Source organism: Typopeltis vanoorti, chromosome 7 (assembly GCF_054136105.1).
Source record: "Typopeltis vanoorti isolate ZY-2024b chromosome 7, IOZ_Tvanoo_1.0, whole genome shotgun sequence".
Lineage (NCBI taxonomy): Eukaryota > Metazoa > Arthropoda > Arachnida > Uropygi > Thelyphonidae > Typopeltis > Typopeltis vanoorti.
The window spans coordinates 81,713,801-81,728,886 of NC_143555.1; the positions used below are offsets into that span (position 1 = coordinate 81,713,801).

The 15,086-nt window shown below is 35.5% G+C and overlaps 1 protein-coding gene across 2 annotated transcripts in view; it reads right to left on the reverse strand.

The window, feature by feature from the left end:
* The window catches only part of LOC150104812 (uncharacterized), a 449,875-nt gene that overhangs the window by 105,088 nt on the left and 329,701 nt on the right, over positions 1-15,086 (reverse strand). For both annotated transcript variants that reach the window (XM_090395370.1, XM_090395369.1), the window contains one exon: positions 6,551-6,953. In XM_090395370.1, the coding sequence (XP_090251496.1) occupies positions 6,551-6,953 (403 nt within the window). The remainder of the gene's footprint in view (positions 1-6,550; positions 6,954-15,086) is intronic.

Consider the following 15,086-nt stretch of genomic DNA (forward strand, 5'->3'; position numbering starts at 1 on the left):
CAAAGGAATTTTCTTTTGAGTGCAATCTTCTATCCAAATCATTAGAGATTTCTATATTTTTTCCATTAGAATATCACGTACATGAGCAATGCGCTTTGCACTTATTGTTGATCCAGCAATTCGGATTTTATGTTCATGTTGTTTGATTGTTCAATTGTTGATTCATTTAAATTCAAAGTCCTTGCAACAACTCCTGGTTTTTCTCAATCTTTCAACCGATCCAAGATTTTAATTTTTATGAATTTTCTTTTCAATATTGATTTTTTTCATTCGTTGCAGTTTTATGGCCATTACTATAAAAATAATTTTTTTACATAAAAAAAGCATTACATATTAATTATGTATGTAACTCACCAGAAAATAAAGTGCTCAGCTTGATATTAACGCTTATGATTTTTTAATGCGCTTTCCTGGCAGAAACGAAGACAATTTTCAACAATAAACACTTCATACAGTAAACAATTGACATACATGTGTGCTGAAGGGTATTTCCCCTAATATAAATTCACTACTTATAACTACATGCATGATACGGGCAGACACAAATTTAACGAAAATAAAATTTGCCTTTTAAGTAGCACAGTGAAAAATATATGAAAAGATAAAGAATTACTGCAATTTGTAGACTGTGTTTTTATTGAAACCACATTGTATAAGTACCGAGTTCAACAAGGGTTGCTACAATTTGTAGACTGTGTTATAGCGAAACCACATTGTGTAAGTACCATGTTATACGAGGATTTATATTTCTGTTTCTCTTACAGCCCATCGGAACTTACTTTCTGGACATCCCTTGTATAACAATTATCTTCCTTTGCAATTTTTCACTTTTTAGCCAAGCATAGGATGATCAAAATTAAAGTATTTCTAGGTGCCTTATGGAAAATGTTGCGAATTTAGTTTTTTGGAGCTAGATCTAGCTCCTTTTTTTCTTCTCTAGCTCCAAACATTTTAATCTAGCTCCTTCAGAACTTCATGTTGGAGGCTTAATGGATTTTTTACAACACTCAAGAAGAATTAAAATAGAATTTAATACTTCCTATATTTCGTCCTAGTCACAAGACATCTACGGGGATTACAAAAACAATTAATGTAACATATACACAAATAACAAACAATACTAGGCCCAACCACGTGGGTGACACTCTCAGAACTTGTTTCAGCTGTTTTCAGATTTGTTTTTATAATCTACTCTTAAAGAAATTGTTTTAAAAGTTTTCCAGATGTTCGCATTTGATAAAAAATTGTACCGTGCATTTGGTGCGAGTATCACACACGTTTCAAATGTGCAATGATGTCAGTCAGTCACATGGCGCAACAGTCTGCCATTTTGCAGCCTTGAAGTCGATAGCACCGCTACAAGTTAGTCAGCACAGTGTTCTGGTTGGTAGTTGATACTGAGTGGGAAATTTTCAGAGACTGATCGTAATTCGTTGCAGTGAAGAGTTGCACACTCTTCATCAAAAATGAGCAAAGAGACAAATAAAGCTTACAAGCAAAAATTTAGAAGTGAGTAGTTGCAAATGTGAATGTTTATTGCCAAGAGAAGTTCCTGGTCCATACAAAAGGCCACTGTAAGTTTTGCAGATGTGATATAGCTGCTAAATATTGTCAGCTTGTAAATCATAGTGAAACTAAGAAACATCTTGCTGCAGTTCCATATAAGGCTGTTCCTATTAAAAATATGCTTGTGAAGAAGTCTGATGAAACAGTGAACTTTGAAGGCAGCTTAACATTATTTTTTTGTTGTCACTAATCATTGAACAGTTGCAATCATCTAGTAGATCTTTGCAAAAATATCATCCCAGACAGTCAAATTATGCCAAAGTAAAAATGAAATTTTTACCTTTGGCATAATTGGCATGGAGATGGAAATTTCAGCTCGTTAATAGATGAATCAAATGATATTACAGTGAATAAGATTTCAGGAATTGCCATCATTTATTATATCAAGAAATGCAACAAAATTATGAATACATTTCTGAGCATGGTGATTCTAGAAAAGTGTGATGCTAGTGGTATTGTGGCTGTACTGGGAATAAAAAAGCTCTTGACCAAGAAACTGGACATTAAAAATCTCATTGCAATTGTTACAGACAATGAGTGTTATGGTTGGTGTTAATAATGGTGTTTATGAACAACTGAAGGCATATATTACCTCGTTAATCTTAATTAGATGTGCATGCCATTCATTGGAACTGGCAATGTCTCACACTTGTGCAGAATCTCTCCCAAGAAAATTAGAATTTTTACTTGCTGAGACATACAAGTGGTTTTTACATTCTTCTTCAAGACAAGCAGCATACAATGAGCTGTATCAAACTATTGATGAAAATGATGCTCCTCTGAAAATCTTAAGCAACTGTGCAACAAGGTGGCTCTCCATTGAACCTGCAGTAGGCAGAATTCTCAGCCAGTGGCTGGAATTAAAAACTCACTTTGAAGTTGTGAGAACGAGTGAGAAATGTTACAAAGCTCAAATCTTGTGGGAGATGTACAAAGATGAAAGGAATCTATTGTACCTTTTATTTTTGCATTCTGTTCTAGTTCAAGTTCAGAAGGTTAACAAAATTTTCGAATCTAACAGTGCAGATAAGACAAGACAAGATTATTTGAATACCTTTCTCGTTTGATTCGCTCTATTGCTAATATGTTAGTGCTACCATCATCCAGAGTTGACCCTCTAGGGTCAGAGATTGATGACTTTGGATTCAAAAACCAAATCTCGGTTACAGATTTGAAAGAAAAATTTTAGAGTTGATGATACAAAAGAAAATAACACAAAACGATGAGCACAATCTGAGAAATATTGCAAAACAGTTTCTTCTTGGTCTCTTCAAACAGCTTAAGCAAAGGTTGCCTGAAAAATTGAATATTTTAAGAAAGATCTCTTCTTTTTCTGTTGACAATACCCTAAAACATATAAAAGAACCTGTTACTCCCATCTTAGAAATAATGCTAAAACCAGAAAAAGATGCTGCTGCTGCTGCTGCTGCTGAATACCAGTACAATACTATCCACTTAAATAAATGGAAAAATATAGAAAACACTGAGCTATTCGGGACTGAAGTATGAGAATTAATACTGCCAAATTCTAATGCAGAAATTGAACAAATTTTTACTTCCACGAATGCAGTTAAAACTAAATTAAGAAACAAGATGGAATTGTCAATGCTGACAGCTATTTTGTCAGTCAAGTATGATCTCAGGCATAACAACAAGTGCTGTAAAGACTATCATTTATCAGCATCTACACTGAGTAATATTGGAACAATGGCCATATATAATAAAGCTGAAAATCTAAGTGAAAACGTGGGTGAATTAAGTGCAGATGACCATTTGGAAGATGTCTTTAGCCACTTAAATGCAAGTACCACTTCATCTTGAGTAAAGTAAGTAACTGAAAAGTATCTGCTACTACTTCTGAAATTTTAGCTTCAAATTTTTATTTTCAACTCCTTTTTAGCTCTTTTCTAGCTTTTTTAAGATTTAGCTGTATTTAGTAATTTTCCTTTGGCAACAGTGTTTGTGGGGTGTCACCCAGTGATACGAATGCTGCAAAACTTTGCAGGAATACATTGTGTGTCATGCAGAAGAGATATCTCAGAAAAAAAAAGTTCCAAAATTTGACAGTAGAGGAATTATTAACACCAAATGCATGGAATTTGCATATCATGCAACTCAGCAGGTGCCAGGAGGGTTTATAAAGATGAACACTGGATTTTTTTCCCTTCATTCTGGTTCATAATACTGTCCACAGTGATAGAACTAACTTTGCCCCAATGTATTTTCCTCATGAAGCAGTACTAGCTAAATAATTGTAATGCTGTTACTACACTCCACGAATTTCATTGCATTAACAAATGCAGACAAGGTCCATAATAAATTTAGTTTAATCCTTTATCCAAGTGTAAGCAAACAAAGTTTGTGCCTGAAGTATCTTCAGGAATGAGGCAACTCGTGGTAAAGGTGGACCAAACTCTCATCACTCCTTGTCTCAGTATCTCCCATAATGCAAAGCATATCTCCTTGCAGACATGTATAATGCTATGCATTAAGGGAAGGGCCACTACCCAGACTGGTTTCGACCTTTATTGAGGTCCTTCGTCATTGGGAACCAGAGCCAGAAGTGATGGAGAAGTCATATTTACCTATACGAGTTACCAAAAGGTGTCCAATATTATTAAATTACCCTGGATTTAGATAAAGATGTTGGAAGTTTTTTTTCTACTTGGTTAGACTACAATAAATTTAGTTTAATCCTTTATCCAAGTGTAAGCAAACAAAGTTTGCACCTGAAGTATCTTCAGGACTGAGGCAACTCATGGTAAAGGTGGACCAAGCTCTCATCACTTCTTGTCTTAATAACTCCCATAATGCAAAGCACATCTCCTTGCAGAAATGTATAATGCTATGCATTAAAGGAAGGGCCACTACCCAGACCGGTTTCGACCTTTATGAGGTCTCATCAGTGGAAGCCAGTCCTAGAAGTGGTGATACTAAAGCATAAGCGATGGAGAAGTCATATTTACCTATACGAGAAGATACTTCAGGTGCAAACTTTGTTTGCTTACACTTGGATAAAGGATTAAACTAAATTTATTATAGTCTAACCAAGTGGGGAAAAACTTCTAACATCTTTCTCTAAATCTAGCGTAATTTAATAATAAGGTGGTACAACTTTTGTCAACTCGTATAAGTAAATATGACTTCTCCATCGCTTCTGCCTTGGTATCACCACTTCTGGGTCTGGCTTCCCCTGACGAGACATCAATAAAGGTCGAAACTGGTCTGGGTAGGTGCCCTTCTCTTAATGCATAGCATTATACATGTCAGCAAAGAGATGTGCTTTGCATTATGGGAGATATTAAGACAAGGAGTGATGAGAGCTTGGTCCCCCTTTATCACGAGTTGCCTCAGTCCTGAAGATATTTCAGGTGCAAACTTTGTTTGCTTACACTTGGATAAAGGATTAAACTAAATTTATTATAGTCTAACCAAGTGGGGAAAAACTTCCAACAGTAGACAAGGTCCACTATTTCCATGTGCTCTACAATGAATGATTAATTGTTTCAAAGACCTGGCAGAGGTCGCAAATCAATCAGGTCACAAAAAGTGAATGAAGTTGCTAATACTGTTGTGAGAAGGCCATGAACAAGTGTTGGTTCTTATAGTGAACATGCTTTATCAAGACATAGATGTGCTCACACAACTGTCTGGAAAATTCTATGGAAGATTCTGCATTTCTTCCCATTGAAGATAACTCTGCCACAGGAGTTGACCCTGCAAGAATTTGAAAGTAGACTGATTTTCGTTTTAACATTCCTTGCACGAGTGGAGTTGGACACTGTGGGGGAGATGAGGCTCACTTTTACCCGAACAGCTGTGAATACCCACAATCACTGGGTATGGACTATGCAAAACCCACATGCAATCCAACAAATTTCTTTGCATTCACCCAAAGTTACTGTCCGGTGCAGATTTACTGCTTCATTTATCATTGGATCATTCTTCTTCGAGGATATTTGCCAGTCGGGTCCTGTGACCTGCTGACAGTTACTGTCAAGAGGTCTTGACAATACAGCTACAGCAGCACCTATACATGGTGCTGCTGTAGCTGTATCATAGTTTTTATGCAGGATGGAGCCCCTCCACACATCGGTTGATATGTATAGGAGATTCTTCGAGAACATTTCACTGAAGACAGCAAAATCAGCCGTGCATTTCCCAATGCATGGATGCTTCGTTCACCTGATCTGATCCCCCCCCCCAACTCTGGCTGTGGGGATTTCTCAAAGACAGGGTTTATCAGGATCATCCTGATAACTTGCCAGTGCTGAAAGATAGCATAACACAGCATATGTGTGTGTGTGTGTGTGTGTGTGTGTGTGTGTGTGTGTGTGTGTGTGTGTGTGTGTGTGTGCAATATCAGTCCCGAGCTGCATTCTGCTGTTGAACAAATTATGCAAAGGATGCAGTTTGTGGCATACCAGAAGGGCAGCACATTGAAGAGTACAGCCTATGAATGCATAATGGCAGGGAATAAAAATGTAATATTTATGCTTATGTTACTTTTCTCCTTCTTACAGATACAGAAAAATTACTATACATTCAAGTACATCATACAGCACCCCTGGGGGATAAATTTTGGAACTACATTTTTTTCTCTCTCAGATATCGCTTCCACATAATGCACAATTTATTCCTGCAACGTTTTGCAGCATTTCAATTGCTAGGTGGTGCTCCACAAGGCCTTAAACATAGATACTTTCATTTTGATCACTGTACATACAATACCACAGTTATCAGTTGCACTTGGGGTGCACTCACATTAACAGAAATTATATAATGAAAGATGTGATTGTAATGTTGATTCTCAAATAATATGATCAACAATATAATAAGCACTGTTATATTGTTGACTTGACAATACAGAAATTTTGAAGTAGCAGTGAATGCATTAGTGCAGATATGTCATATAGAAAAACATTTTAAATTTTCTGATAAAGAAAGAGATAAGGAGAGGAGATAAAAATAATGGAATACCCACCTGACTAAATGGAGCATGTCCATCTTCCCACCCAGAATCTGTGTTCTTTTTACTTTCCTTTTCTTTCATATTTTTATTAATAGTTTTTTCTTTAATTTTTGGTCTTTCTTTTTCTTTTGAGCTACTCATGTTGCTATTAAAATCCCTTTTTTCTTTAGTCTTAACCTTTTCATCTCTTCTATCTTCCTTCTTAATTTCTTTACAACAATTCTGATTTGTATTTTTAAGTTTTTTATAGTCTTGTCGCTCTTTATTCTGCTCTTTTCCTAAACTATGTTTCTTTGACTGTTTTATACTTTTCTGGCTATGATGACTAGAAAGGGAAGCCAAACTACTGGCACTATCACATTTTTCTATTTTTATTTCTGATTTCATTTCATTTATCTCATTTAGAACCAATTTCCTTAAAAGAAAAAAAAAAAAAAAGAAAGAGAAAAAAAAATTAACATTTTATTTTTTCAGTTCCATTTTGAACAAATCTTGTAACTGCACACATTACCTTATTTGCTATGTATATGACAAATTATTTTGCAGAACCTAAACTAGTACATTAAAATGTCTAAAAAGAGGTATTCTTAATATTTGATTTCAAAATAAATGTAACAGTAATATCTGGAAGAGAAATTAATATAATATCAACATTATTTCAAGAAAATAGTTGAGAGAATTTTAATGCCTTATAAATAAATGCTATATAAGAAGTACTAAAAACACAAGTAGCTAGACTTTATGGGCAGGGTAGCATTTGAATGGTTCTTTTAGACTTTATATATTGCTCTCCATTAAATTATCGCTTTACCAGCCATTTAAAAATTCCTAAATAGGAACAAACACAGAATGATGTCAAGAATAGTGAACACAACTGTTAACATCATTTGTGTTCATCTATCTAAAATCTTGGTCTGTCTTTTTTCCTAACTTAATCTTTCCTCTCTCATTCTGTTTAAATGAACATAGATTACCCCCTGCTCACATATTCTTGAACGGTAACAATGTCACACATGTATTTATGTTACTCTCCTCAGATTTCTCCACTAATGCAGGGGTATCCCAGGGTTCTGTTATTTCACCCACTCTCTTCCTCTTGTATATAAATGACCTGCTCTCACAGACTTCCAATCTTATGCACGTCTTTGTGACAACAGTACACTCCATTCTTCCTTATCATTTGATAAGCCTCTTAGTGCTAAGTATTAGAATCCTCAAGATCTACCATGACCAGAGAACTGAACTCAGATCTCCTAGCTATATCCCAGTGGGGCAAGGACTAGTGTTTCCAAAAGTCCCAACATTTTGGAACCTTTGGGAATCGAGAACGGGAAATCGTATTTCCCGAAATAATCTTTTTCATTTAAATTTCGTTGATCATCTGTAATAATGGCTATAACAGTGAATGTTAATAAACAGAAAAGCCATGGAGAAGGTGGGGGGCAACCAGGGATCATAACCCCAACACAGTCTTTCAGAGGTTTCGAGACACTCCTATATGTAAAAGGTCAAAACAAAAATTAATGAGCAAATGAAATTTCCTAAATGGAGGTCGACTGGAATTTCATGACTAGTGTATCTCTTGTCCTGAGCGCTAAATAGGGGTCACTACGGTATCATTTTGGCTAGGTTTCTGTTATATTTCAGGTTTTCTCAAAATATAAACAATGTAATTAATGCAAACTTTATTTAACCAAACCTTATAGTATACAGTGAGTTTTTACATATATCACACAATGTATTAACATTCCAAATCTCATTTAAATATTTTATTTATTAAATTAAACATTAATAGAAAACAAATGCAAATATTATTCGTTTGAAAATTAAAAAATACTTCAGATAGTTTTTATTTGTCATTTTTAAAATGAAACTTTAAGAAACATAGAGCATTAATTGCCTGATCAGACAATCGTGATCTTCTTTGTAACAAATATACTTGATGTGGAAAAATTTCTTCCATTTTCTGCAGACGTTGGTTGAATTGTTAAGAGTGCGTCTAAAAGCATCTTCAAGTTGGGAGTGAGAGAATGCATTGCTTCATATAAGTTCATTTCCTTCCTTAGAGAAGCAAATATTTTGTCTGCATGCATAGGGCTAGGCTTTGATATCGAAATTGATATTGCTTTAGTCAATTCACTCTTCAGATTAGATTCCGAAGGGTGAATCTGAAGAGTGAATTCATCCTTTATTTCTTTTATTAGAACTTCTGCTGCTGTAAGTGTTTCTTTAAAAAGTCTTTCCATTAATGACTTTGCCAATCGTGCAATTTCATTCTTACTTGACAAGGTAAAAAATTCATCCTCTTCCATCTCACATAAACAACTAACATTGCTCAAGTACTTTGTGAGAGACACAAGGTCTCTATTTCTACGTTTAACCAATTCAAATTTTATTTCCTTTAAAAGCATTTGGTTCATTGAAGAATTCTGTTTTTCTAAATTACTGAACAGAAACTTAAAAATTCCTTCACTTGTGAGAATATTAGCTTCTCTATTGCTTAAGGCTTCAATTGCTAATCTTACAGGTTGTAAGAAATTCAACATACCTCTCAATATTTCATAATACACTTCTTTCCATAAGTGATCGAGTTTCAGCTCTCATAAAACAGTCAATCGGATTTACGATCTTTAAAAATCTCTCTATCATTCTCTCCAGTGTGTTTTACAGTCCAAAATGATTTATAGTTCCCTCTTTTCACTCTTGGTTATTTCTTGCTGCAAAAGAGAATTTTTTACTGGAGAATATTTAAATATTTTCATAATTCTTCGTACGCTGCTAACTGCCAAAGATAGATCATCCCGCAAATCATACTGATCAGCCTGGGCTACACCATCTAACTCAGAATCACTGTCATCATCTTTATCGTATTCAGGATCTGTATTGAATTCACTATCACTGCTACAAGTCACTGATGCTTCACCTTTGAACTTTTTAACATAAAATAGTTTTGTTACAGCTAGATGTAGCGCATGGCTGTAGCAGTACTGTTAAATAGTCGGTGGTAATTTTCCGAATTTTTCCATAACAGCTGCACCATCACTTGTAATTGCAACTGCATCATTTTCAAGTTTTAACTGAAAGTTTTCTAATCTTTCCTGAAGCAAGGATAACACTTTTTCCGCAGGACAGTTCCCATGTATTCTTATTAAACCAAGGTTCATAGAGGTCTCATTGTAGTATACGTGAACATTCATGTATCTGCGATTCTTGCAACTGGTCCACTCGTCTATTGAAATACTCAGTTTTTTATTATCACATTTGAATACTTCCAATTTCTGCATGTACAGTTGTTTCACTTTACTATAATAATTATGTATATGTGTCATAACTGAAGATGGACTTCTTGGCAACTGCATTCCTTTGCTTGTGAAACTTTCCGTAATAAAAACTCACTTTTTGTGATGGTGTTGACTGATATCCCATCCAAGGCTGCTTAATTTGCTTACGGTTTCTTCTAAATCCCTTGACATAATGTAAAATTGTCATTTGTCTTGTCTCTTAGAGGATTATTCAATTCAGACTGTTTTTTCCTTTTCATTCCATGAATGTATACTAGGTGCCTATGTAGACTCCTGGTTGATGATGCTTTGCAAAGTTTTGGAGCATATCTAGCAACGAGCTGATTCGTTATCTTTATCTTTTCTAAAATATTCCCAACATTCTTTATACTCTTTACTCATTGTGACAGCAATCTATAAAAAATATTATTTATGATTTAATAAAAAAATAATTTATTAAAAATTTTCCCAATTTCCCGACCAAATTTTCTCAGGATTCGGGAATGGGAAAACAAAAAAAATTCCCGAGAACGGGCGGGGATTCCTTCACGGCAGGAAACCCTAGCAAGGACAATCTTGTAAACTTGAATGCTACCGAAATTCAGTTCTGTCTGATTTATCGCGAGAAAGAGCTAGCATCTCCCCCTTATCTTCTGTAATACGGAGATATCCAAACACAATCAGATTTCTCTTCTTGGACTGACTTGCACCTTCCATCTTTCCTGGCACAATCATATTTCAACTATAGCTTCTACAGCCACCAAAAAAAACTTGCTGTACTTTTTAGCACAAGATACTACTTCACAGCTGCTATCTCTATACAAAGAACAAATTCGCCCAGCCATGGAATATTGCTCCCATATTGGGGGGGGGGGGGAGGGATTGCACCAAAATCCTCTTTAAGATTGCCCGATTCTCTCTCAAGAAAAGGTTAATTAATGATCCCTCTCTCAAAGACGTTCAGTTTCTGCCTTGTGCCTCTTCTACATATACTTTCATGACCAGTGCTCTGCTGAATTGACCACTATTATTCCTCCACTCTCCTCCAAAATCATTAAAACAAGAGCCACTGCTAACCAACAACCTTTTACAGTCCATCTTAAAACTCACTGAACATACTTCACTGCCTCCTCTTTTATTCCATCTACTTCTGTCCTTTGGAAGTCTTTCCCACTGTACTTTCCCGAGATTACAGCCCTCAGCTGTTCAAGCAAAATGTGAACACACACACACACATGGCACTAGTGTGCTATAGGTCTTGTGGCCTTTTGTGTGTGGACCATATATATATATATATATATATATATATATATATATATATATATATATATATATATAAACATTCTGATATTGCTTTCTTCAAATACTCTTGACCACCTCCCATGCTTCATCATCATCTCTCCCCTCCAAATATATATACCATGGCACTGCTGAAAGCTGCCTCCTGAGCTTGTCATAATTACCTGTTTTTTAATTCCACATTTAACCCTTCTTAACAGACAATTCTGCATATTCCAAGTATATTAAGTATATTGCTATATAACCCAAGTCAAGACTACACAATCTCCTTCCCCAAACAGAGTCAGCATATCTAGATTGATTACTGTTAAATTCACTGATGCTATGATGAGATCTGGCACTCTCGAACGACGTCTCCTCCATTACAATGGAGGAGACGTGGTAATTATCTCTCAGCAGCTGTATAAATTCCATTTCTTTCCCTTCCTGTGACCATCCTCCTCCCAATCTATGTCCCCCCATAGCTGAAATCCCGCATAATAATTACTTGGCCCACACTCATGCTAATTTGCCAATGCATGTCATCTACATTCTTCTTATATTCCCTAGATTATAGCAGCAACCAATTATATACTTCATTGTATAGGCTTTTATCTCTCCTAATCACCATTCCTTTTCCTCTCTGAAGATACTATAACTTTTGTATTCTATTCCTATGACTATATAATCCTCAGTCAACCAAGTCTCAGTTATGCCTATAACTTCTGGGCCAAGTTCAGCTAATCCATACTACAAAGTCCTCACCCTTATTTCAAATACTTCTGGCATTACTATACATAATGCTGCAATCTCCTCTATATCACATGACTTTCTTACATCTTGTGTTGCTTAGCCCATTAAAGTTAAGAACTTGGAATGCTACATCTGGTATCATGTGATCGCTTGCCCACTTACTAAGGTTGCCTGGACCCCCCCCACCCCCAAACACTAATTTCTCTAACTCTGCATTTCTGAACTTACACTGAACAACACTTTCCCAGGACTCCTGACCCCAAATCCATTCAAATGCAAGCTCCACCTTATATAAATCTTTCCTTCCATCTAACTCACTGCACACCATTCCTCCTGAACAATCTGCAGTCACAACTCTCCATCTCAGCTGATTTCTATCATACTGTGGTAATAGACTCAACTTTTACTTTCTCTTCACACTTCTTTTTTGCATGTACTAGTAACTCTTCCATATCTTCTCATGTACCACACTTATTGCCTGCTAAATCATTTGTACCAGCCAAAAAAAAAAAAAAAAAACTTTTTCACTTGGTTTTCCTGGTTAGTAAAGCATTACTAACCAGAAAAACACCATTTATAATGGTTTCACTCTTTCATACTCTGTTTTCTGTTCTCTTCTCTTGCATCTCCCTCTTCTTTCGCTTCTGTGTCATGCCACCCGCCATGTGGTTCTCCAATCAATTTAATCTTACATTTTGTTCTATGGAGAACTCTACTCAAGTGTGCTATCTTTTCCATTACCACCTGGTCATTCTCTTCATTTATCACTGTTTAATTCTTAGAGTCACTCATACTGTTTGTAACATCAACCTCCCCAATCATCACATTTTCATGCATTTCATCTTTCAACTCACAGCTATCATTCTTCTTATACTTTTCACACTTCTCACATTTACTCGAAAAACACTTCTGTTTTGTTCTCTTTCCATAAATCTCATTCTATGAAGTGCATACATTTTGCACACATTTTTCCATTATTTTAAAATTAAATAAGTGAGAGATTGAATAGTAATCTGACAGCAAAGATTTATTGCCCTTTTAAAAATGGGTTGAATATGGGCTAATTTTTAAGATGTAGGATAGTAAACAAGATGTAGGCAAGAGACTAGTGAAATGGGAGAGAATAAAAAGGTGACATAGAACACTAATCTCTCACTCTTTTTCTACAAAGAAATTTGTGTTATCAGGGACAAGAGTAGAAGAATCGTGTCCTTGCTGGACATGATTCTTCTACTCTCTTTCTATCAAAAATCAAAGAGATGCAGGTGCAAGAATGTTGTGTGTATGGAATAGCATAAGGACATTTACCAAGATTGTCGATGAATGAACTGAAAGGAAAGTAAGAAGTCAGAGTGGCTTTTCTTACAGGCACTAATGCAGAAGAACAATCTGAGTACAAAAGAGATAGAAGTAGGACTGGATAAAAGTTATGACAAAATAGTGGTGACAAGAAACCAGAATAAATGATTACCACCTGAGCAAGTTGAATTTACTCTTTGACACTTTCAAAATCTGTTTTGGATGTGTTGATAGTTTGTTGCAACCATTTTAGATTTAATATAAACAGAAACAGAAGAATAGACAACTCCAACATGTTTCATACTTTTCTGGAATATCACAGGCAAATTTCAGTGAACCAAAGCATCAGATTGGGGGATCCAGCAAAAATGAACATCTAATGAATGTTTTTTTTTCGACACTGTATATTACAAGATGATATAAACTGGGTTTAATAGGGTGGAGATTCTGATACAGAAATGTTAGCCTACTAGTTTCGCCACATAAATGGTGGCTTCTTTTGTCTTGTGACATGTTTTGAACATTGGAAACCGATTTTCTTTCCTTGATAATTTCCTTATAACAAGGAAGAAATATAAAGGATTAAATAAATTCCATTATTTTCTACATGTGTTAACTATTGGCATCTTAGCAAGGTGCCAAGCCATTGGGGAAAAACTCAGGAAAGCAAGTGTTATTCTGTGTGATAAGTGGCAATTGCTAAATCTTGAATGAAGATATTTCAATAAGAACTATCTCATTCGGGATTTAACAAGTTTAAAACACAAAGGGAATATGCTTGTATCTAGATAAAAATTTGAATAACTTAAAATTCTGTAAAGTAATGTATTTTGACAAATTTTGATAAGTATATATATATATATATATATATATATATATATATATATATATATATGAAAGTTTTGAAATTACGTGTAGCCAAGTAGTAATACAAGTTCAAAGCTCGCGAGCCAGACACTGGGATTAGTGAAATAGCCTAAAGCAGTCACATATGCATGGAGTGTGCACGAGGTTCTTGAAAGATGATACGGGAGAAGGCAAGACCCGTGCACAGAAGAATTCAGTACCGTGTGGAAATACGTGACGCAAAAAAGGGTGCCATTAGGGGTAGATATATAAGAGCTGGGAGCACCCAGCAAAGCTCTCTTACTCTTGTTCTTGCTCTTGGGTTCGACATAGGCGCCCGTTATTCAAGGTTTGCCACCTGAGTCATTCACGATGCCGAGCAGATGAAGGGTTCAACATAGCGGGCAGGTAGTAAGCTAAATGAGTGCAGTTTTGTCAGCGTGACAAGAAAGCCTGCATAAGCTGATCGATGTGCAGTACCATGTGGACCGATCAAAGCTGAACTATTCCCATCTACACCAGAGAGGAAAGATCGTTATGCCGAGATCCAAGCCAGGCCCAGGAGAATCAACAGTCTGGACAAAGAGTTGATATACTGAAGACAAGAAATTAAAAGTTGAGAGAAAAGCTTGATGAAATCATGGATCTGGTAAAGTACAAACCTTTAGTTATTTTTGTATGGAAAGAAGAATCGTTGTGTGTTAGAGAACAAGGACATTCATTAATAGAATTCTAGTTAATTTATAGGCAGGACTGTAGTATATATTCAAATAAATGAATGCTTCAGATCTAGTAATGTGTTTCAGTGTATGTTGTGAATGTTAATTAAGTTTGATGTGTTATAGCATAACCATAAGCACTGATAATTAAACTAATGCCTGAAGGAAATTGTAGATAAATGAATTGAAAGGGCAACCAACTAAAGTTTGATAGAAATGTTTCTTGATAAGGTCTTACTATATAGATTAGAGTTTATTACATGTAATTTCTCTAATCTCGGAATACGTTAGCTTAATTAAGTGTAAATAGTTTGCTGAAATGTATAATATGAATTTTCTTATTAAACCCTTGTGCTTTTACCTAATTAGTTG